The sequence below is a fragment of the Mizuhopecten yessoensis genome, unplaced genomic scaffold, assembly GCF_002113885.1.
Source record: "Mizuhopecten yessoensis strain PY_sf001 unplaced genomic scaffold, ASM211388v2 scaffold11091, whole genome shotgun sequence".
NCBI lineage: Eukaryota > Metazoa > Mollusca > Bivalvia > Pectinida > Pectinidae > Mizuhopecten > Mizuhopecten yessoensis.
In genome coordinates, this window is record NW_018408875.1 from 992669 (window position 1) to 1018819 (window position 26151).

Consider the following 26151-nt stretch of genomic DNA (forward strand, 5'->3'; position numbering starts at 1 on the left):
AACAGTGGGATAGTGTGACCATTACAACACTACACCTACATCAGTGGTATAGTTTGACCATTACAACACTACCCCTCCATCAGTGGTAAAGTGTGACCATTACAAAACTACACCTCCATCAGTGGTATAGTGTGACCATTACAACACTACCCCTACAACAGTGGTATAGTGTGACCATTACAACACTATACCTACATCAGTGGTATGATGTGACCATTACAACACTACACCTCCATCAGTTGTAAAGTGTGACCATTACAACACTACACCTCCGTCAGTGGTATAGTGTGACCATTACAACACGACACCTCCATCAGTGGTAAAGTGTGACCATTACAAAACTACACCTCCATCAGTGGTATAGTGTGACCATTACAACACTACACCTACAACAGTGGTAAAGTGACACCATAACAACACTATACCTACAACAGTGGTATAGTGTGACCATTACAACACTACACCTACAACCGTGGTATAGTGTGACCATTACAACACTAAACCTCTATCAGTGGTATAGTGTGACCATTCCAACACTACACCTCCATCAGTGATATGATGTGACCATTACAACACTACCCCTACAACAGTGGTAAAGTGTGACCAATACAACCCTACCCCTCCATCAGTGGTAAAGTGTGCCCATTACAACACTACACCTACAACAGCGGTATAGTGTGACCATTACAACACAACACCTACAACAGTGGTATAGTGCGACCATTACAACACTACACCTACATCAGTGGCATGATGTGACCATTACAACACTACTCCTCCATCAGTGGTAAAGTGTCACCATAACAACACTACACCTACAACAGTGCTAAAGTGACACCATAACAACAGTACACCTACAACAGTGGTATAGAGTGACCATTACAACACTACACTTACAACAGTGGTATAGTGTGAGCATTACAACACTACACCTACAACAGTGGTAAAGTGTGACCATTACAACACTACACCTCCATCAGTGGTAAAGTGACACCATAACAACACTACACCTACAACAGTGGTATAGTGTGACCATTACAACACTACACCTACATCAGTGGTATAGTGTGACCATTACAACACTACACCTCCATCAGTGGTATAGTGTGACCATTACAACACTACACCTCCATCAGTGGTATAGTGTGACCATTACAACACTACACCTCCATCAGTGGTATAGTGTGACCATTACAACACTACACCTCCATCAGTGGTATAGTGTGACCATTACAACACTACACCTCCATCAGTGGTATAGTGTGACCATTACAACACTACACCTCCATCAGTGGTATAGTGTGACCATTACAACACTACACCTCCATCAGTGGTATAGTGTGACCATTACAACACTACACCTCCATCAGTGGTATAGTGTGACCATTACAACACTACACCTCCATCAGTGGTATAGTGTGACCATTACAACACTACACCTCCATCAGTGGTATAGTGTGACCATTACAACACTACACCTCCATCAGTGGTATAGTGTGACCATTACAACACTACACCTCCATCAGTGGTATAGTGTGACCATTACAACACTACACCTCCATCAGTGGTATAGTGTGACCATTACAACACTACACCTCCATCAGTGGTATAGTGTGACCATTACAACACTACACCTCCATCAGTGGTATAGTGTGACCATTACAACACTACACCTCCATCAGTGGTATAGTGTGACCATTACAACACTACACCTCCATCAGTGGTATAGTGTGACCATTACAACACTACACCTCCATCAGTGGTATAGTGTGACCATTACAACACTACACCTCCATCAGTGGTATAGTGTGACCATTACAACACTACACCTCCATCAGTGGTATAGTGTGACCATTACAACACTACACCTCCATCAGTGGTATAGTGTGACCATTACAACACTACACCTCCATCAGTGGTATAGTGTGACCATTACAACACTACACCTCCATCAGTGGTATAGTGTGACCATTACAACACTACACCTCCATCAGTGGTATAGTGTGACCATTACAACACTACACCTCCATCAGTGGTATAGTGTGACCATTACAACACTACACCTCCATCAGTGGTATAGTGTGACCATTACAACACTACACCTCCATCAGTGGTATAGTGTGACCATTACAACACTACACCTCCATCAGTGGTATAGTGTGACCATTACAACACTACACCTCCATCAGTGGTATAGTGTGACCATTACAACACTACACCTCCATCAGTGGTATAGTGTGACCATTACAACACTACACCTCCATCAGTGGTATAGTGTGACCATTACAACACTACACCTCCATCAGTGGTATAGTGTGACCATTACAACACTACACCTCCATCAGTGGTATAGTGTGACCATTACAACACTACACCTCCATCAGTGGTATAGTGTGACCATTACAACACTACACCTCCATCAGTGGTATAGTGTGACCATTACAACACTACACCTCCATCAGTGGTATAGTGTGACCATTACAACACTACACCTCCATCAGTGGTATAGTGTGACCATTACAACACTACACCTCCATCAGTGGTATAGTGTGACCATTACAACACTACACCTCCATCAGTGGTATAGTGTGACCATTACAACACTACACCTCCATCAGTGGTATAGTGTGACCATTACAACACTACACCTCCATCAGTGGTATAGTGTGACCATTACAACACTACACCTCCATCAGTGGTATAGTGTGACCATTACAACACTACACCTCCATCAGTGGTATAGTGTGACCATTACAACACTACACCTCCATCAGTGGTATAGTGTGACCATTACAACACTACACCTCCATCAGTGGTATAGTGTGACCATTACAACACTACACCTCCATCAGTGGTAAAGTGTGACCATTACAACACTACACCTCCATCAGTGGTATAGTGTGACCATTACAACACTACACCTCCATCAGTGGTAAAGTGTGACCATTACAACACTACACCTCCATCAGTGGTATAGTGTGACCATTACAACACTACACCTCCATCAGTGGTAAAGTGTGACCATTACAACACTACACCTCCATCAGTGGTATAGTGTGACCATTACAACACTACACCTCCATCAGTGGTAAAGTGTGACCATTACAACACTACACCTCCATCAGTGGTATAGTGTGACCATTACAACACTACACCTCCATCAGTGGTAAAGTGTGACCATTACAACACTACACCTCCATCAGTGGTATAGTGTGACCATTACAACACTACACCTCCATCAGTGGTATGATGTGACCATTACAACACTACACCTACATCACTGGTAAATTGTGACAATTAAAACAAACTCGTTGCCAATATTGTTGTCATTCAATAAGTGACAGTGCTGTACTGTCCTTTGTCAGTACTGGAAATCAACCACAAACACATATGTTAATTATCACGTTTTTAATAGTTCTATATTCACATAGTTATCATGGCTTTGTCCATGGTACCAGTACGTATTGTCAAAATTCTGTTCATCAAATATAATTAGGTTTTTATACTCTCAGTTTTTAACGTTTTTTTGATAAACTTTAATTTCAAACAATTAAGCAAAACGTTCACCAACAGGAAGGGATGTTGACATGGATGATAATTGATATGATCGTCTACTGAGTTTCTTGTACAGAGTCGAAGAACTCGTATTCACCCAGCATGCATCTGGTATACACTTCTAAGGCTTTGTTCCTGCTGATAGTCTGTTTTACATCAGCTGCATCAACCAAAGCATCCAAGGCCTTGTACCCTTCGTATTGAGGGTCAAAGTTGCTGTTGAACCAGTCATCGTACACACCATGATTGGCCTAAAAAATGAAAATAGGAATTAAAATCCGTAGTTGTAGCTGTGTAAGTTACTAAACTGACAGCATCAAAAATTACATGAAACATGAACTGAAATTGTGTCCATGTGTACTTTGACTTAAATGAAAGAAATGATTGTACGATTAATAACTTATGAGTTATTACATATTATTCTAAAATCAACAAATTAACCGGAAGTTTTGAGTTTTCATCAGAATTTTAGTTGGGTAGATGAAGTCATATAATTCCTCTTCCACCATTTACATATACAGGGGATTACTGTAATATTTAACTGGAGAAGCAAAAATGATTAATCAAAACTCTTATCATTTACCTTTTCTTAATCATGCATCAGTTGTAATGAGCAATTTCATATCAAGACACGAAATACATACAAAATGTTTAAAATAGGCACTTCAAAATATTCGCGACAAAACAGCTTTGACATCTAGATTTTCTCAATGAAATTGTCAGGATCTCCCTTGTTTTATAGAGTAAGATATTATAACAGTGTACCTGTTCGCACAGTACACAGCACCTGGTTATATAATTAACTCTTACGACCTAAGATTCAGATGGTCTAAAAATGGTTAAGATTCTGATGTGTTAGGGAATGGAATACACTTTCATTGCTCATAGTTAAATAGTCGAAGGCTTTAGAATCAAGGTAGGGAAAGTCCTTCTTAAAACATATTTGCGAAAAATAAGATTAATCTACCTGTAAGAACTTAATGTAAAACCTGAACTGCGCTGATAACTTGCACTTAATTGGTAATATTTTAGTCAATCATATTTGTTAAATGAAATGTTGAGTACGTTTATGATTTGTTTGTATGTGTATTAGTTAAAATCTGAGAGTGAGAGGTTTAAGTTTAGTTAAGTTTCATTTTTTGTACTATTAATTCTGTGATAAATATACTACCGTCAGTGAATAAAGATTTGATAATAATAATTTCTACGAGTTTTTTATATCGAACATAATCTTACAAAGAGTATTGAAATGAAAACAACTCGCAAGCCAATGGTCTGGAGCGTAACTCCATGAGTATCGAGGACGCTGGTCCTTGTGGTCAGACTATGTTACATTCAATAACATCAAGGTTGGTCCAATATGACTTTACGTATAACTGTAATCAATTCAGTCATTTAGAGGCAAATTTGTCTGTCTTTAAATGTTCGACATTTTAAAGTTGGTCTTTTTACGCAAAGTGTATCCTCTAATACATGGATTGTTTGACCCGAGATCCCAATCCATATAATATAATACATGGATTGTTTGACCCGAGATCCCAATCCATATAATAAACACATACGAGTGTTGGGTAGAGATATGTTTCACGCACTTTTGCGCTGTACCCTGTGTATTACTACCACATTGTAATTGACCATCTACGGAGGAAATTGTTGAATTTGAACAACCACTTTGAGACATGCAACTGCATGGTGTACCGATTATGCAAGTATTGTTGAAATTGATGTAGATGGTTAGATGTTGTCCGGATAAGTCATAAACCACAAACATATATAAACAGGACGATTCCAGTATAAATTATGACTCCTCCAACAAAGCGAGAGGCTTTGTTGGAGGGGTCATAATTAACAAACAGACTAATTGAAGTTTTGTTAAATATTATCTGTTACTAATACAAACAGCAAATGGTTTTTACAAACTGTGTTTGATTAAAATCTATATTTGACGAAATAGATCTTTATTTGAAAAAAAAAAGTTCTAATATCTTTACTGTCAGAAGAAACAAGAAATATATTTTACAGAATTAAACATTTTTATGCAAGTGGTTATAAGCCTGAACTAGCCGTGTACCTATTTTCAACATTGCGTAAAAGATATGACTAAATTAATTAAAGATAATAATAATTGTAATTGATGGTAAAATCAATTTCTATGATTTAGTAGTAGGAAAACCGTATGTTGATCGTTCAACGAGAAGCAAGTTATACGTTTCGATAACTTATTATATAATAAGTGAGCAGGTGGGTTTACTGGCAGGTAGAGATCGAATAATCGTTACGGAGTTTAAAAAGTTCCGCTATGTGATTGATGCCGATATACGTGGACCAACTCATTGTTATCAGATCAGTTTAAATAGGCATTTCAAAATTAATGAGTGTAAGATACCATTAATAGACGATTATGTAAATCCTTGTTACAATGATATGTGAATGCCACTTGAATCACGGGTGCTAGCCTCCTCCGTCAATACACCCATAATATAAATCGTATGGGTGTATTGACAGACGAGGCTAGTACCTTTGAAACCAACATATAGACCAAGACATACTAGCATCCATGAATGGATTTAAAATATACTTGCCGATTGCAGCTGCTGTCCAAGCCAGGGCCACAACTTATAGCACGGAAGCATCGCTACTATCATGTAGATCGTGTCCTCTGTAGCAGCGATCTGATGTTCGTAGTCTGCGTAAGACTGGCAGGCTGCACAAACCTTGATATCTGCTGGGTCCTTGATGTGCCATTTTTTAAATAATGCATGGTAGTACCTGTATTTTATCAATACAACAATTAGTCAGTTTGTCAATGAATGATAACGTATTTATAGAACTTAAATCGGATTAGTGTGGTGTTGTTGAAATTAATTTATAGAACAGAAAATAAGTTATCCCAGCGTTAACCCACAAGAGCAGAACCGTAATTCAGTTGATATGAATAGACATCAGTTAATGACGATACACCAAAACAAAAGGAGAGACAGCATTCTTGGCCTTAAAGAAAACCTTCACGTTTGTCCTCAAGTTTACTAGCGAGGTGAATAGTATTGCCGCCTAAATGATGTGCCGATGAAGAAAAGCCTGACATTTTGTTTTCACGTTCTACAAGGGAATTTTTGGTATTTAAGAACAAAATTAATCATTATCAATATACCCTCATACGATTTTTCAGATATAATGTCTCCCTTTTATAATACCCCAATACCCCTCATATCAATTCTGTTTTATAAGCATGCAAAATTGGTGCAGGGTAAACAGATAAATTTAGACCTGTGGTTTGTGTTCAATGTTTGCGTAATCTTGATAAATAATACATGTATATGTTGTCTTACAAATAATGATAATGTACCTTTCAAAACTTGCTGACTTGCCCCTCAAAAATTCTTTGAGTTTCCCTTCGGGTGCCCTATATACAGCGCTATCAATAGAGCGTTTGGCGTTGTAAATGTAGACAGAGTCTTGTATCATGTAGCTCCCTGTAGAGGACATATGTTTATTGCTAAAACATGTATTCATTTAATGCTTATACTGCTTAGTATCCACCGTTTGTACAAAATGAAATCGAAACGATTTTAATTAATTAAATTTTAACAAAATCTATTGTTGAGCATGAGAACGGTTTCATGAATACGGGCCCCTGGTCATAAAAGAGTTCTTGGCGCAGAGGCCAAGTTCATTATTAGCCTACTAGAAAAATATAACATGTTTTTAATTCCGTATATTATTTTTAGTAAGATTTTGACTACCTTTCACAGGTATCTGTTAAACGGTGTGATATCTTTACTTCAAGTTCTATAAGTTGATTGAGGTCTAGATAGTACCAAACTTGTGGTTAGTTATAGAAAAAGAAATCAAGGCAGGTATCTGATTAAACTGTGTGATATCTTAACTTCAAGTTGAATGATGTCCAGATAGAAAGGTATCTGACCAAAAAAAACGGGGTGATATCTTAATCTTATTTAGGATATCAAGATAGAGATAAAACGGTATAGGATATAAGATATCATTATATATGTATTTTGCGTGTTTTCTTGGCGTAAGAGTTAATTCTATTGTAAAATGTGGCTCCTACTGTAACCAATTGAAAAACGAAGAAATGGATAACATATTTTATTTATAATGGTAAATCGATCTATAACTTACCAAAAGCTGTAGGATTTAGAGTGCCATTTCCTATTCCTTGAACAAAATATGTAGATAATGCATTGTTTCGTATCGACTCCGTCTGATTCCAGAGGTACTCTGATAACGATTCGGCATCAGTCTTTGGTACCACTAGTAGTAATAGGCATACAGCTATCACCACGGCTGTAGATTTCGTTACAGGCTGTAAATACAAATAATAGACACATATCACTCGGTTATAACACACTACAGTTACGTACACAGCAAGGTTACGGACTGTACTACCACAGTAGGTTTCAATAATACAAACGTATTGATGAAATACACACTTAGTGTTATTTCGATAAAATGGATTAATTAACCAAAATTGTATCCTTTTGTAGACCGAGAGAAAAGAATAATGAATAAACGGCAGGTAGATAGATAATTATAAATAAACATATTTAAGATAATATAAACTGATTCGTAGTATGTATACCTACATTTTTTTAAAATACACTTAAGGGCTCAAATCTAGGTTGATTTGTAAAATTGAGCTTTTTATGGTCCGAAACTTCGGAAGTAAACGGACTTGTCATCCATTTGTGTATATTTTATATGAATAATAGAGTATAGTGCGATAAGAAGCCCAGTCTTATTATTTCGAGTTTTTCCTGATACAATGTTTCTATTGTTTTCTAATCCTTAAAGCAAGACGACGCTGTCGTGGAGTCATCCATGAACGTTTTGCCTGCGTTAGTAAAGTAGAGCGTCCCGTCTCACCCAACCCTCTATCGAATTAAGGGTGACGATGTAAGTGGACAATCTTGAACGCACTCGAATTTTAGCGCATCAGTGTATAAAACAAAATCAATGCAGAGATGAATTGACTCGCCAACAATATATGAAGTAGGACTCAATATACAGAAACTAAAATGAGGCAATACTTATTTAGCGCAATATTTCAAGATCCCAAAGCGCCAAGATAGAATTACCACTTAAACGTATACGTTTACAGTATGAAAAAGAAGACTTGAAAGTTTCACTGTACCTTGTGTAAGCCATGCACGTTTGTAGCCAGTCGTAGATGTCGTAGAACCATTGTTTGGTTTTGCACTGTTTAAATAAAAACAAATTGTCGACATGGATTAATTTTATAATGGATTTCTAGTTCATCTTGTGACCTGAGTTATGCTATTTCACTATTATGTAAAGCCGGTCATTATTCTAAATTAATAACTCTGAATCAGTTCAGGGGATATGTACATTGTATATTGTACCTGTAACTAGAGTTTCCCNTAACATTAGTGTTCATGTAATCAATCGATTAGTTAATCGATGCTCTCATTCTTGTCTGTATACCTTAATATGTTATCAATTGATTTTAAATTATTCTTTAAAATTTCAGACTAATTTCGTACAAATCTGCTATCTTTTACGAGGAATTTTGCAACGTTCCACTTCAATGAAAAGTTGTTTTTTATCTACACCTTAATGTATAAATAATGTGTTATAGATGTAGATATGTTTTATCTACTTTTTATTGGCTCTAATGACCTTTTCAATAATAACAAGAAGACGCTGTCATCGATATCCCTCGCTCGCAGTGCAAAAGTCATTAAAACATGAAGCGTAAATAATAGGTCAAAATCAGCACCAGCAATATGCATTCAGTAGAGCAACCCTAAATACACAATTGATACAAGTTTAATCACCATAGCATTTGTCGGAGACACGATATAGATGAAAGCAATTCTTCTTAACCTTACATGAAGATAAGAGCAGATCTTCTTCTTAACCAAGTCAATGAAGCGTAAAATATAGGTTGAAATCAGCATCCGCAATATGCACTTAGTAGAGCAACCCTAGATACACAATTGATGTAAAAAGTATAATCAACATAGCACTTGTAGTACTTCTTAACCAGGTGCATGGACGGACGGACCCCGTTTCTATATCCCCCGCCAACTTGTCGAACGGGGGATAATAATATTACAGATACAGATCTCATTACTGACCTATTAGACAAATACTTACAAAATTGTGAAAAGGCTGTTAGACTGGCGGTCAGCTTCCAGTGCTGACAAATTTGACATAGCGTCCTTTTATACACCTACTGGGAGCGTGCAGGGAGTGGTGATCATCACGTTTCGTGGAACGGTCACTTCAAATTAACAGGAAGTGGTCATACAAAATGTTGATTTTAGTATTTGTACTAATTATACAATATTGGTAATGCCAGAACTCATTTAAATCACCAAAGCAATCAAAGTTCGATAAGTTTCTTATATGTTACAATTACAAGATTAAAGGTTATATCTGTTGCTCATCAAATGGATGAAAGTATATGTTTAAATATGATGTTTTAATTTTCTTACATTAGTGAGAGCATGTTTTCTATTTCAAGTCTTATTTCAGCTGTCCTTTCTTAAACTAAGTTGTCAATTGCTGATATTTGTTTTAACAAGCTGCAATTGTAAAACCGTATGGGTTAAAATGCAAGTATTTGTGTTTAGTCAACGCGAAAATTGAGTTCTGGTGCCGTATTCATAAAATGATTCTTATCTAAAACTCTGAATCAGTGCTCAAACCAGATTTCTTGTTTCGGTGATGAATTAATCGCTTTTTGTCTATAATTTTAAAGAATTGGGAGAACGTTAATTCGTGTACTGTTTCAGTTTTAACACTTGTCTTTCATCTGATTTAAGCGATTTACGAGAAAATTGGTCTGAGCACAGAATCCATGCGTAGGCATGAAAACGTTATCATAGATATGGATCTTTAAGTTCGTAAGAGCACATATGTTTACAAACTATGTGTTATGCTTGGACTACTTTAGATAAAAACGAACATGGCTTTCAGACTACTTTAATCATTAAACAAACAAAACATATAGAATTGCAATTCTAATAATTATTCGGCAGCTTGCGTTGACTAAATAGAAATAATACGGTACTTATAAGTACTTTGTCATCGTTAAGCTTATATATATATGACATTATTACAGATACAATACCTTCAGGTATTTTATTTTTATGTGTTGGAGAAAGTTTTTTGCTGATTTTGCCTGTGTATTTACTGTACACCCTAGTGCGTAGATGTATTCCGCGAAACACGTGCGGTCAGGAAAATGGTGCTTAGTTTGTATAATATCACAATGAAAAGAAAAACAGTATAATACGTACTACAATGTATATATTAGAAAAAATCACAAGTACGTTCTTGTCCTTTTTGTAGAAAGAACGTTATTTTTTTAAATGTTATTCACAATTGTTTTGTTCCGTCATCGTCAAAATGATTGTCTTGAGAAAATACGACAGTAATGTTTAAAAATGTATATATTTACATTTGGTTGATATATGTTTGCTACTTTAATTTAAAAACTAAAATTGTTAAGTTGAAACCAAATTGAAATAATACGGTACTTATAAGTACTTTTGCATTAAAAAATCAGCTATTCCGTGTTTTATCTTTGTTATCGTTAAACTTATATATTTATGATATTATTACAGATACAACATCTTGAAGTATTTGATTTTTATGTGTTGGATACATGTTTTTACTGATTTTGCCTGTGTATTTACTGTACACCCTAGTGCGTAGGTGTATTCCGCGAAACACGTGCGGCCAGGAAAATGGTGCTTAGTTTGTATGATATAACAGTGAAAAGAAAAAACAATACTATAGTCACATATTATTATTTTTTTTCTTTTCTGTCTTTAAATCTAATAATTTATTTACAATCAAGTGAAGTATCAATCATAACAGCACGCAGTAAAATAACAAAATTTTCGATGTCAAGGTACTGAGACTGACAGCCGATGTCAAGGTACTGAAACTGACAGCCGATGTCAGGGTACTGAAACTGACAGCCGATGTCAGGGTACTGATACTGACAGCCGATGTCAAGGTACTGATACTGAGAGCCGATGTCAAGGTACTGAAACTGACAGCCGATGTCAAAGTACTGATACTGACAGCCGATGTCAGGGTACTGATACTGACAGCCGATGTCAACGTACTGATACTGACAGCCGATGTCAAAGTACTGAAACTGACAGCCGATGTCAAGGTACTGATACTGACAGCCGATGTCAAGGTACTGAGAATGACAGCCGATGTCAAGGTACTGATACTGACAGCCGATGTCAATGTACTGAAACTGACAGCCGATGTCAAGGTTTTGAGACTGACAGCCGATGCCAAGGTACTGATACTGACAGCCGATGTCAAGGTACTGAGACTGACAACCGATGTTAAGGAACTGAAACTGACAGCCGATGTCAAGGTACTGAAACTGACAGCCGATGTCAAGGTACTGAAACTGACAGCCGATGTCAAGGTACTGAGACTGACAGCCGATGTCAAGGTACTGATACTGACAGCCGATGTCAAGGTACTGAGACTGACAGCCGATGTCAAGGTACTGATACTGACAGCCGATGTCAAGGCACTGAGACTGACAACCGATGTTAAGGTACTGAAACTGACAGCCGATGTCAAGGTACTGAAACTGACAGCCGATGTCAAGGTACTGATACTGACAGCCGATGTCAAGGTACTGAGAATGACAGCCGATGTCAAGGTACTGATACTGACAGCCGATGTCAATGTACTGAAACTGACAGCCGATGTCAAGGTTTTGAGACTGACAGCCGATGCCAAGGTACTGATACTGACAGCCGATGTCAAGGCACTGAGACTGACAACCGATGTTAAGGTACTGAAACTGACAGCCGATGTCAAGGTACTGAAACTGACAGCCGATGTCAAGGTACTGATACTGACAGCCGATGTCAAGGTACTGAAACTGACAGCCGATGTCAGGGTACTGAAACTGACAGCCGATGTCAAGGTACTGAGACTGACAGCCGATGTCAAGGTACTGATACTGACAGCCGATGTCAAGGTACTGAGACTGACAACCGATGTTAAGGAACTGAACCTGACAGCCGATGTCAAGGTACTGAAACTGACAGCCGATGTCAAGGTACTGAAACTGACAGCCGATGTCAAGGTACTGAAACTGACAGCCGATGTCAAGGTACTGATACTGACAGCCGATGTCAAGGTACTGATACTGACAGCCGATGTCAAGGTACTGATACTGACAGCCGATGTCAAGGTACTGATACTGACACCCGATGTCAGGGTACTGATACTGACAGCCGATGTCAACGTACTGATACTGACAGCCGATGTCAAAGTACTGAAACTGACAGCCGATGTCAAGGTACTGATACTGACAGCCGATGTCAAGGTACTGAGAATGACAGCCGATGTCAAGGTACTGATACTGACAGCCGATGTCAAGGTACTGAAACTGACAGTCGATGTCAAGGTTTTGAGACTGACAGCCGATGCCAAGGTACTGATACTGACAGCCGATGTCAAGGTACTGAGACTGACAACCGATGTTAAGGAACTGAAACTGACAGCCGATGTCAAGGTACTGAAACTGACAGCCGATGTCAGTGTACTGAACCTGACAGCCGATGTAAAGGTACTGATACTGACAGCCGATGTCAAGGCACTGAGACTGACAACCGATGTCAAGGTACTGAGACTGACAGCCGATGTCAAGGTACTGAGACTGACAGCCAATGTCAAGGTACTGATACTGACAGCCGATGTCATGGTACTGAAACTGACAGCCGATGTCAGGGTACTGATACTGACAGCCGATGTCAAGGTACTGAGAATGACAGCCGATGTCAAGGTACTGATAATGACAGCCGATGTCAGGGTACTGATACTGACAGCCGATGTCAGAGTACTGATACTGACAGCCGATGTCAAGGTACTGATACTGACAGTCAATGTCAAGGTACTGATACTGACAGCCGATGTTATGGTACTGAAACTGACAGCCGATGTTAAGGTACTGAACCTGGCAGCCGATGTCAGAGTACTGAAACTGACAGCCGATGTCAAGGTACTGAGAATGACAGCCGATGTCAAGGTACTGAAACTGACAGCCGATGTGAAGGTTTTGAGAATGACAGCCGATGCCAAGGTACTGATACTGACAGCCGATGTCAAGGTACTGAGACTGACAACCGATGTTAACGAACTGAAACTGACAGCCGATGTCAAGGTACTGAGACTGACAGCCGATGTCAGGGTACTTAACCTGACAGCCGAAGTCAGAGTACTGAAACTGACAGCCGATGTCAAGGTACTGAGACTGACAGCCGATGTAATGGTACTGAAACTGACAGCCGATGTCATGGAACTGAAACTGACCGCCGATGTCAAGGTACTGAAACTGACAGCCGATGTAATGGTACTGAAACTGACCGCCGATGTCATGGAGCTGAAACTGACCGCCGATGTCAAGATACTGAAACTGACAGCCGATGTCAGGGTACTGAAACTGACAGCCTTTGTCAAGGTACTGAGACTGATTGCCGATGTCAGTATACTGATACTGGCAGCCGATGTCAAGGTACTGAGACTAACAGCCGATGTCAAGGTACTGATACTGACAGCCGATGTCAAGGTACTGAAACTGACAGCCGATGTCAAGGTAGTGAAACTGACAGCCGATGTCAACGTACTGAAAAGGACAGCCGATGACAGTGTACTGAAACTGACAGCCGATGTCAGAGTACTGAAACTGACTGCCGATGTCAGGGTACTGAAACTGACAGCCGATGTAAGAGTTCTGAAACTGACAGCCGATGTCAAGGTACTGAAACTGACAGCCGATGTAATGGTACTGAAACTGACAGCCGATGTCAAGGAACTGAAACTGACAACCGATGTCAAGGTACTGAACCTGACAGCCGATGTCAGGGTACTGAAACTGACAACCGATGTCAAGGTACTGAGCCTGACGGCCGATGTCATGGTACTGAAACTGACAGCCGATGTAAGAGTACTGAAACTGACAGCCGATGTCAAGGTACTGAGCCTGACAGCCGATGTCAAGGTACTGAAACTGACCGCCGATGTCAGGGTACTGAAACTGACCGCCGATGTCAAGGTACTGAAACTGACAGCCGATGTCAAGGTACTGAGCCTGACAGCCGATGTCAAGGTACTGAGACTAACAGCCGATGTCAATGTACTGATACTGACAGCCAATGTCAAGGTACTGAAACTGACAGCCTATGTCAAGGTAGTGAAACTGACAGCCGAAGTCAGAGTACTGAAACTGACAGCCGATGTTAAGGTACTGATACTGACAGCCGATGTCAAGGTACTGAGACTGACAACCGATGTCAAAGTACTGATACTGACAGCCGATGTCAAGGTACTGAACCTGACAGCCGATGTAAGAGTACTGAAACTGACAGCCTCAGTACAGAATGGCAGTAAATAAGCCGATGTCAACGTACTGAAAATGACAGCCGATGACAGTGTACTGAACCTGACAGCCGATGTAAGAGTACTGAAACTGACAGCCGATGTCAGGGTACTGAAACTGACAGCCGATGTAAGAGTTCTGAAACTGACAGCAGATGTCAAGGTACTGAAACTGACAGCCGATGTCAGGGTACTGAAACTGACAGCCGATGTCAAGGTACTGAGACTGACAGCCGATGTCAACGTACTGAAAATGACAGCCGATGACAGTGTACTGAACCTGACAGCCGATGTAAGAGTACTGAAACTGACAGCCGATGTCAGGGTACTGAAACTGACAGCCGATGTAAGAGTTCTGAAACTGACAGCAGATGTCAAGGTACTGAAACTGACAGCCGATGTCAGGGTACTGAAACTGACCGCCGATGGCAAGGTACTGAGACTNCCTTTTGTGAAGCGCTCGACACATTAGTCAGCAAACATCGAGAACCCATCTCTGTATAAAGATGTGGGTTTTTTTATTTGGGGAATGCATTACATTCTTGATAAATATTTATTTTTGGTTATTGATGAAATCACAAGCGGTTAAATTAAATTGGCCCACAATCCTTTTGTATTAAAAAGAGTTTACATGGGATTTAAGTAAGGCATGGCAGCCACCACGGGTTTTTAATCGATCCGATAAAAGCCACGATAAGATACATTTGGAAAGGTCACGAGAAAAAAACCGTACTATAATGTTTAAATTAGAAAAAATCACAAGTACCGTTTTTGTCCTTTTTGTTGTTATCACAATTGTTTTGTTCCGTCATCGTCAAAATGATTGTCTTGAGAAAATACGACAGTAATGTTAAAAAATGTATATAATTAGATTTGGTTGATATACGTTTGCCACTTTAATTTTAAAACTAAAATTGTGAAGTTGAAACCAATTCAACTCTGATATTTTTTAATCTCATTTTACCTCTTGAAATGGACCAGTGTCGCTCCCCAAAACCATCACGAGGAAGTATTTCTTTCCAATTAGTCACGATTTGATGTTGGCGTACATATACTAGGAATGTTATCATTCAACCTTACTATATTTAAAAGAAATTCCAAAATAGAGGCCAGGAGTTTTACACGGAAACCGGAAGGCAAGCCCTTTAACTATTGACATTGATGTTGACTAGCGGGTCTTAACCATTTAAAGTAGTTCGTCTACACTCGTTACAACCATAAGGACTATCATATCATCGTTAGAGCGTTTTGATATATAATTGAAATAAAATAAGAAGCTAGAATCTTTATCAGATTTTACAAGTACCAACCAATTTGTGTAATAGGACTTTAAAGAGAAGTGTTTTAATACACGAGGTCAGTCTGGCTAAACGACCAGTTAATAAACAGGTATAACTGTACAAACGCTAAGTATTTCCATAGAACAATCTCGCTTGGTAACACTGCTATCTTGAACCCTCTTTCTATTTGTTAAAATTGTAGTTTTCATCGCTGATGCCCGGATCTAACACAGCATAAAAAACCCTGAAAATATAAATTTACTCCCTATATCATACTTTCAACGTTATTTTTTGTATCTATTATTGTTACTTTTTTATATAAAAAAAATCAAAGTCGATTTCCTTGCCTTGCTCGATTTCCACGTTATATACTTCATTTGAAGGGGACGGAGGAGATTCATGAAATTGAATCTAGAAAAGCTCAAAAGAATAATCTTTGGCAGTAATCCTTTCCAAGAGTTATATTATACTGTAATTCAATCAAAGAGCCGAGGGCACTCAGGGAGGCTGTGTATGGAGGATTCAAATAATGGAATAAAGGAGGTGGTATATCAGTACAGAATGGCAGTAAATAATAAAGAACATGTTGTTGAGTAAGGGTCATAATAGCCCATCCCTTAATCCTAATTTTCAATAAAAAAATAAATATATAACAAGCAAACAATTGAAACTTCTCTGATATTATGGTTCTTAATTATTGTTTCAAATCGATGGAAATCCTTCAAGGAATGAAGCTGCTACAGCGCAGACAATGATTTTTTTAAAATAGTAAAAGTGACCTTGACCAGACTACCATGCAAACCAAAATTGTCCCGTAAGATTATGGGAAAGTTAAATTTACGATTCAATAAATAAAAATCAAAACAAGATTGCATTATTTCCAGTGCGTGTAATCACGTCCCTTGATGAATAGGAAATGGGGGTTCTGCATAAAATCCGCCCCTCTCTCTATATTTATAGTAAATCCCTCCCTGACGGCGGGATGGATCAGTGAGGGACCTGTTGGGGATGAGGGACCAGGTTATTTTTAGGCTGGTATGGGTTTTTCCCATGTTTATACATCTACAATTAGCTCATCCTGATTAAGAACACTCTTCACTCTGAAAGGCGTTGTGTATCCGGTTCCTCCTAATGACATGCACTTCAGCATGCTAGACTATTAATGAGGATAAACGTAATACTACGCCCACTCCTATTCACGTACCATCAATACACAAATCCGCAATCTAGCCAAGGAAAAGCAAGAACGGATTTGTTTATACTTGCTTACATACTTGGTAAGGACAATAGTCATAACTGAACTATATTGCCACTGATGGAACGAGACTCAAACCATAGCAAGGGTCAACATAAATGCTGTTGCGGCATTTTGTCTTGCTCGGAACGAATAAGCAACGTAACTATGTTAAAACAAACATTCAATATTGACAGTTACAGAGTTAACATAGGAAACGTGTTTTCACTAATTTGCAAAAAATAAAATTCCATATCTAAATTGACAATTTCTTCTGTTAATTCGATTATGCAAATAAGTGATTTTTTCATTTAGATTCTGTGGTTATTTGAATGTTAAATGTTACATATTTGTAACGAAAAGAATAGTTTCTTGGCATTAAGTATAGTGTACCAGAAAAAAAAATAAAACACTGTTAATCCTATGTGCTCGTACGATTTCTACTTCCTGGTAACTTCAAGTGACCAATCCAAAATCATTGCCACTCCCTCCAAACTTCCAGTCATCAACTTGTCATCACTGAAAAACAGAATACATAAATGTGAACAAAGCTCCATTCAGACGCGAAATCGATGAAATAAGGGCAAAATATAAGAAATGGAAGGAGGGATAGGGAAAAGACAATTGAAAAAGTATAAAGAGCTAAAAACAAGTCGGCCGAGAGAGATGGGTACAGCTTTTCCTGTCAAGTAAATGGTAATTTTGAAAAATTCTAAAGAGTGTCTAAACGCCAATATTTTCTGGAATACCTCTTGTTTAATCTTTTTGACTTTCCACAGGGATACCACCATTCCTCGTGCTAAATCTAGATCACATCTTGCAGTTTTGGTAAATCAGTCAGTTCTGTCAGGAAACTGGAAAATACATTTTTTTTTTTAAATCTCGTTGTAAATTGAACTGATACGTATTTGATTAAATAACGCATAACTTGGAGGAATGCATACATGTAAATGATATAACTTCAATGGAGTCTTAACATGACTTTTTCACTGATTTGTTTTGATACATACATGAAACTCATCACGAATTTTTCATTTTAACTCGCCAGAGGCTTGCTTAATTGAAATTTTTTTAGACTCGTTTCATAAATCTCATATGAAATGGAAACTCATGTAAGATCCTTTATATATTTGCATTTATACACAAATATATAATAAAAAAATAGCAAAAGATTGACAATTTTACATAATTGTTTTTTGGCAATATTGCTACAATAATACAATTTACAGGGCCATATTGTAAATTAGATGTTAATCTTAATATGTAAACCTGTTTAAATAAAAGATATTATTATTATTATTATTACAAGCTAACCGGTAATAAGATTTATATTTACATCTATATTTTAAATGCCGCCGTGACTATTCTCCATAATATGTTTATTGAATATTTAAAAGAAATTGTGGTTAGGTATACATGTAGCAAACACTAGTGAAAGCAAGTGCTTTCTTTTATAAAAGCACTGGATAAAGTGTTGATTGTAATCAGCCCAACAGAACTCAAAATGTAAGTAGTGCATTTTATAAACTGATTTTCTATTCATATAGTAACAGTGATAGAGACCTAACCCCCGGGCCTGGAATGGTATCCCAAGTAGACACTTTCTTTAAGGAAGCACTGGACAAAGTCAAGAGTGAAATCAGTCCAAGAGAAATCAAGATATTGTGCATTAGTGCATTGAACAGATTTTCTATTTGTAGTGACCCATTGACCTTTGAACACTGGACCTGAAAAGTTATCCCAAGCAGGCACGTTCTTTCAAGAAGGACTCGATAAAATCTGAGTGTAATCAGTCCAACAGAAGTCGAAATACAGTGCATACACTGATGTTCTATTTATAGTAAGTGACCTTGACCTTTGATATCAAAGGCTGAAAAGCTATCCGAAAGCTTAAACAAACATTTTATCACACAGGATAAAGTCTGAGTGCATACGGCCCAAAAGAGCTCCAAATATTGTGCATGAAATGTGTTTCTATTTATAGTAACATTAACTTTGAACTTTGACATCGATGCCTCAAAAGCTACAATTTGTATCCTAAGCAAATACTTTCTAAAGTAACAATGACCTTAACCTTTCACCACCAAAGCACCAAAGCAGGCACTTTCTCCGAGGTAGCACTTGATAAAGCCTGAGTGTGATCATCCGAACAGAATTGGAAATATTGTGCCTAAACAAATGTTCTATTCATGGTAACAGCTATTCAAAGCATGCACTTTCTTCAAAAAAGCACTGGATAAAGTCTGAAAGCAATTCAACCAACATTATTGAAGATATTGTGCAGAAATTAAACAAAAAGCCCAATGGGCCTGTGTCACTCACTTGCCTCTAATGCAACTTTGAAGCTGATCTAGGTCATTTCTGTGGATGCTAAGCTCTTTACCACTTTATTCAAATATAGCACATTTGACCCATGTAACCTTGAATGTATATCAAGGTCATTCATTTTAACAAACTTAGTAGCCCTTCATCCCAGCATGCTACATGCCCAATATCAGGTATCTGGGCCTCTTGGTTATCGAAAAGAAGTTGTTTAAATATGTTAGCACATTTGACCCCTGTGACCTTGACAGTCGGTCAATGTCATTCATTTGAACACATTTCGTAGCCTCTCATCCAGGCATGCTATAGGCTCACTATCATGGTCCTCTTAGTTATTGAGAAGTTGTTGTAAGATTTTAGCACATTTGACCTCTATGACCTTGAAAGGCAGGCAAGATAATTCTTTTGAACCATGTTGGTAGTCCTTTATTCAAGCATGCTACAGGCACAATATCAGGTATATGGGTCCCTTGGTTATTGAAAATAAGTTGTTTAAACATTTTACCTCATTAAACACTTGTGACCTGGAAAAGTCGGACAAGGTCACTCATTTGAACAAACTTGATAGCCCTTCATCCCAGCACGCTACAGGCCCAATACCAGGTCGCTGGACCTCTAGGTTATTGAGAAGAAGATGTTTAAGGAAATGTTGACGCCCGAGGGCCGAGCAATGGTCAGACGACGGAGAGCGCACCAGGGCAAAAGCTCACTTGTCCTTGGCAGGTGAGCTAAAAACAGATAGAAGGACAGACAGACGGAAAACCTGATTACTAAAGATGTGCAGGGGTCCTAACAACAAATTGTGTAATTGAATTGGAGAATCCCCCTTTGGGATCCCACTCCTCCCCCTAGGGAGCCAGAGTATTATGATAGAGACCCTCTGTTAAACGACATTCAGTCTTCTCAACCAAGTAATGTTCCAGACCATTGGTTTGAAAACATCATCAAGCCAAACAGAAGGACTTCAAGGGATGTACTGTATTAGGTGATTTATGTCCTCGCAACAGCCAGGGTCATATGAGGACGGATGTCAAGGAGACACCTATAGAAGAAAACTACAATTCGAAGGAAGTGGATGTGTTGCCGGAAAAAATACAGTTACTAATAAGAATTTCCTATGTGCAAAGGGCTCTAACTCCAGAACAAATAGAACATTGACGCTGGATTCTAACTCAAACTGTAATCCATCATACATGTATACTAAGTTACAAATAATATGGAAAACAGTTAATTATGAGAATTTCCTATGTGCAAATGGGCCATAACTCCAGTCAGAAATGGAATATTAAAACATGGTTCAAACTCTGTAATCTTTTATGATAAAGCCACAAACAAATTTTCAAATTAATATGGCAAGCGGTATAGCGAAAAAAGTAAAAAAAAAAGAAGTTAATTTTGATAATTTTTTATGTGCAAAGGGCCATAACTCCAGCAACAAACGAAATATTGACACAGGGTTTATATAGCTATATGAGATATCTTATATATAATATGAGATATCTTAAATAGAAAATTAAATGAGATATCTTATATGCGATATCAGATATCTTATATATTAAATAAGATATCTCATTAGGTATATAAGATATCTTATATACTATATGAAATATCTTATATAATATATAAGATATCTTCTATCCTATGTGAGATATCTCATATAGAAATTAAATGAGATATCTTATATATAAATATATAAGATATCATATATACTATTTAAGATATCTTATATCGCATATAAGATATCTCATTTAATTTTCTATATAAGATATCTCATATTATATATACGATATCTCATATTATATATATATTATATATTCTCGAGGAAGAAATTAGTTTCTGGTTTTTAATGCCACGAAATCTCATTCTATATAAGATATCTTATATAATTGAAATCTCGTTGCTATATAAGATATCTGATATAGAATGAGATTTCGTGGCATTAAAAACCAGAAACTAATTTGTTCCTCGAGAATCTTTCGGAGCACATTCAGGATCGATTGGGCGCAATGGCGGACAGGGATGGTACGGATGCTGTATTTTCCCTAGGCCTAGCTCGCCTTGTCTCTCTTATAGCGGCCAAAGCAGAGGCTGCCATTTCCTGCAATCTTGAAGTGGGCTCAGACATAATGGCGGCGACAGGAACACGTGTTGTTACAACAAACCTACTGTCCCTACGTAGATCCTCGAGATATGCCGGACGGGGAGACTTCATTTTCGACATTTTGTTAAAATCTCGTTCCTATATAAGATCTTTTATATAGCAACGAGATTTCAATTATATAAGATATCTCATATAGCTATATGAGATATCTTATATATTATATAAGATATCTTATGTAGAAAATTAAATGAGATATCTTATGTACGATATAAGATATCTTATATATCATATAACATATCTTATATAGCATCTCATTTAATTTCTATATAAGATATCTCAGAGACGAGATATCTTATATGCTATATAAGATATCTTATATCGTATATAAGATATATCATATAGTATATGAGATATCTTATATATTATATGAGATATCTTATATACTATATGAGATATCTTATATACGATATAAGATATCTTATATAGCATATAAGATATCTCATATGCTATATAAGATATCTTATATAATTCGATGAAATACAGGATCGACATTGCTCCTTGAATAAAGGTTAAGTTGGCTTGCCATAGAAGTACATAACAAATGGAAAAATAAAAATATGAATGATAAAGCAAACAAAGGGGCACAACTCTTTATGTTCGTGAAAATCCAGCCCTGAATTTCTGCTATTTTTAAGATGCTTCTACACCAGATTCAAATAATTTTGGGAATGAAGGGTTTATATTTTGTTTGTTGATGTTTAGTGGAACGAAGAGATACATGTATAACCTTTTTTTAAACACAGTATTCTAAAAGATATGATTAAGGTTTCAGACTCTTTTCGGTTATCAGCATCTTTTGAGGAAACTCCATGTATTGTAGCAGAAAACTGTCAACAAATAATATGAAGTGTAATGCAGTGGATATAGAAAGCTCAATTCCTGCTATATATTTGTAGTAAAGTTGTCAAAGAATCAGATATTTGGCAGACATTTCTAATACATACATGTATGACTTAAAAGTGGTTGCGAGGATTTATAATACTCAAAAAACAAACTGATTCCTATTCCTTATACAGAGAACAGTGTGGAAATATAGATGAACTGAAGGTATTGAAAATAACGTCAGGTAATTCGGGTAAAATGGCCTTCTTAATTTTACTTATTCATAATGTGTTGATACAGCCTCTCTTAAAAAATACACATTCAATACATGTTTTCAGCCAGTTTTTGTTGTCATTATCTGTCCAGCCTGTAACATCTCATCTTTACTAGCCAAGCGTTCATTTTGTATTCACATATTCATGTATTCAACCTTAGCGAATTTAGCCTTGTTATCTAAACTTTCAAATTATTGAACCTGGCAGGGGGACTTGGCACGAATTAACATCCTATGGTCCACATGATATGTTTGTCCCTTATAAAAATATATCTGATGAAATATCAATTCAACACAATCACTAACACAAGGTGTACGTTACCTGCAGCCTAACGAGTAAGTGTCGTTCCCCTTGAATTAGCTATCTAGATATCGACTTACGTAGATATTACTACAACCTCAACCTATATATAATAATTGCAGACATGTCTCTATTATATACGATCCTTAATATATCTTTTTTCTCTCTAAGAAACAGCTTGTAAGTGAAATGTGTTGTTGTTGTTATTACGGAATATTTTTTTTTCTACGTCGGGGATAGTCAACAGCGATATATTTAGCATAACGCTTTAAATATAGATACATGTATTCAAGATGAGTCATTTTTTTCTGGAAGGTTGTGCAATTGATTCATTTTAGTATCACTCAGTACCGAGAACTATTGAAAAGCATATGCATTACTCGAAGGAGGTATCCTGCGATCATTTTGGTATATATATTTACCTTTCCATTTATGAAGAAATATTTAGTTTGATGTACAAATAAAATTGAACAGTGTCTATTTGCATTGTGCCTTTTTTTCTCACGATGCACATCTGACAACGCATGCAGATATATAAGTGACTGTTGACAGATGCTGTCATTGTCACTTTAATGAACTTAATCGAAAGATATTCGTCAGATGGAAACCAAAAACTATGCAGAGCAGATAACGAAGCCTACAAAATATATGTGCATAATTGCAAATGGCAGAATTTCGCACTGGATGATAAGCTCAACCCCCGCCTCCCCCACAAGACAGGTTAGCAGTCAACAGCACAAATAGGCATATTCTCTTTATTTTTCAGAAAGAAGCTAAAATTAGTTATGATTACGACAATAAAACTTCTTAAGCGCATATTACAGTCTCTCAAGTAGAACATCATGGTTGAGTTATTTGTCAGAAAACAGGATGCACTCTATCAATAAAATCTCAACATTTCTCTTGAACAAGTCTGATCGCTTAAACTATTCCATACGTATACACATATATTTATATAGTGTACTTAACATACGTAAGAAAGATGTTTGCTTTTCTCGGAAATGACTATTGAATCTATACATAGACGAGACAAATACTGCTACGGTAAATCCTGTATTCTTTCGGCGACTATATGTAGGCGTGGAAGTAAATGGATTCGGTAAAAACCGGTTGCGGCTTGATATTTATCTTTACTACTGAGTTATTTGCATAGTGTTGTTGTGGCTTTTCAAATCTGATATCAATGAAACACGCATCATTCTGTCACAAGCCGTACAGCTCGTAATATATCCTCCACTAAACACTGAAACGGTTGTCGCTTTCACATAATCCGGTATACCTGACACTAACTTCCGAAATTTATTTCACAACTACCCCAAAGTCATTTTCCCGAAGATTTCTTTTCCAAAGGGCAGCAATTGTTAGCTTGTGTTCGAATAAAGATTTGAACATTTTAATTCGCGGTCGATTTTCGATTTCCCTCTCGATTTAGTGTAATTAGGAATTCAGTCACTGTATGTATCTAGAATCGTGTATTTCATTAATCTGTATTCTACCGACTTACTTGTGCAGTAAGTGCTAAAAAATCGCTTAAATATAATCTTACGAATGATGAAATGATACAAGATAATACAGAGGGTCACCAAACACGTAAATCGAACTCAAAATCGATAAAACCATGGCAAAAAAAAGATATTGCCAAACAGGAAGTATCTGATACTCGCGAAACCCTGAACAGAATTTGTAATAGGTAAATAAGATAAAACTGAAATGAGCCAAAAAGATGTTTCCACTTGGCTGGTTTGACAGAATTTAGTTTACCACAGTATTTGGCCATTCGCCATAAAAAAATGACATGATCAAAATAAAGATACAGAACTAGTAATGCACCGAACCCGGACACGGAGAAAGATAACGTCGCCTCCGCAGCGGATCAGTGGACCTTGTTAGATCGTTCAGGTAAGACTAAATAATCGTTGTGGAAATTCCGAAAATGAACACCTGCACAGAACTACCTGCAGGGGCATATAAAAGGCCGATCATCACTCAGGAGAGGCAGTAAAATATTGATTGTTAACGCAATTGTATATAAATGTCCTGTCAACATGAATAAACACATCCCCTGATGAACCTCTAAAGGTGTGAAAGTACTAGAGAAGTTAGTACTCTATGTGTCCTTTCTATGTATATTTACATATATAAATATATTATTATATATTTCATTGATTTTTTTCATTAAAATGCAAATAATTGACTGCTGACGCTATTATATGTACTTTTTCAAATTTAAGTTGATAGGTGACGCTATTTGATAAATAGTTTATGTTATAATTAAGGTTTAAATTATTGTGTGTTGACGCTATTATATAATTATTTGTGGTTTGTGATGATGCAAATGTATAAAGATTTTTAAATTTTGTTTTTGTTCTATTAAATTCAATCGAAGTGCAAACAATTTCCTCGTGAATAAGTACAGAAAAGTAAGGTAAATAATTTTATAAAAGTCTTTGTGTGATAATCTACAGTACTTTATGGCGAAATCTTAAAATGAATATTAGGTCGATGCGTTAGATACAAACCACTAATTGCATTAAAGATACGCTTTCTATTTCTTTTGAAGAGCATACGAACAAACCATGACTCTACGGAACCCGAGACTGTCTGCCCATGTCCACGGCTTAAGCAAGGTACAATAGTAACTTGTCATTTACTCTAAATATTAGAATCGAAGACAGTGCATACGAGTAATGATGGTCAACGAATCAAATCACACCAGATGTTCCACATATCTCTATCATTACAGAGGAGTTACTAGTACGTAACATTCGCTGTCTCTTTACATATCGATAG

At 37.2% G+C, this 26151-nt stretch overlaps 1 protein-coding gene and 2 long non-coding RNA genes across 3 annotated transcripts; all 3 read right to left on the reverse strand.

Moving 5' to 3' along the window:
• LOC110465567 lies at positions 1–1104 on the reverse strand. The gene is made up of 3 exons (XR_002464624.1): positions 1011–1104; positions 426–776; positions 1–230 (listed from the first exon to the last, which is right to left on the reverse strand). It is a non-coding gene; the product is annotated as an uncharacterized LOC110465567 (long non-coding RNA).
• A 2289-nt stretch (positions 1105–3393) lies between these two features.
• LOC110465566 (aminopyrimidine aminohydrolase-like) lies at positions 3394–9797 on the reverse strand. Its single transcript, XM_021521487.1, has 6 exons — positions 9694–9797; positions 8708–8772; positions 7696–7879; positions 6902–7028; positions 6138–6324; positions 3394–3806 (listed from the first exon to the last, which is right to left on the reverse strand). Exons 2-6 carry the CDS (start codon positions 8756–8758, stop codon positions 3612–3614), a joined length of 744 nt encoding a protein of 247 aa, XP_021377162.1. The 5' UTR covers positions 8759–8772; positions 9694–9797; the 3' UTR covers positions 3394–3611.
• Positions 9798–17858: 8061 nt separating this feature from the next.
• On the reverse strand, positions 17859–23469 carry LOC110465568. The gene is made up of 3 exons (XR_002464625.1): positions 23383–23469; positions 18231–18335; positions 17859–18000 (listed from the first exon to the last, which is right to left on the reverse strand). It is a non-coding gene; the product is annotated as an uncharacterized LOC110465568 (long non-coding RNA).
• Between the last annotated feature and the right edge of the window lie 2682 nt (positions 23470–26151).

Bases quoted from the DNA above. Each gene is read 5' to 3' on its own strand.
- LOC110465566 (XM_021521487.1), bottom strand. From the start codon at position 8,758: ATGGTTCTACGACATCTACGACTGGCTACAAACGTGCATGGCTTACAC. The intron at 6,325-6,901 runs GTACATTATCAT...GATAAAATACAG, and splicing joins AAGTCAGCAAGTTTTGAAAG to GTACTACCATGCATTATTTA. The intron at 3,807-6,137 runs GCAAGTATATTT...TTCATTTTTTAG, and splicing joins TTGGACAGCAGCTGCAATCG to GCCAATCATGGTGTGTACGA.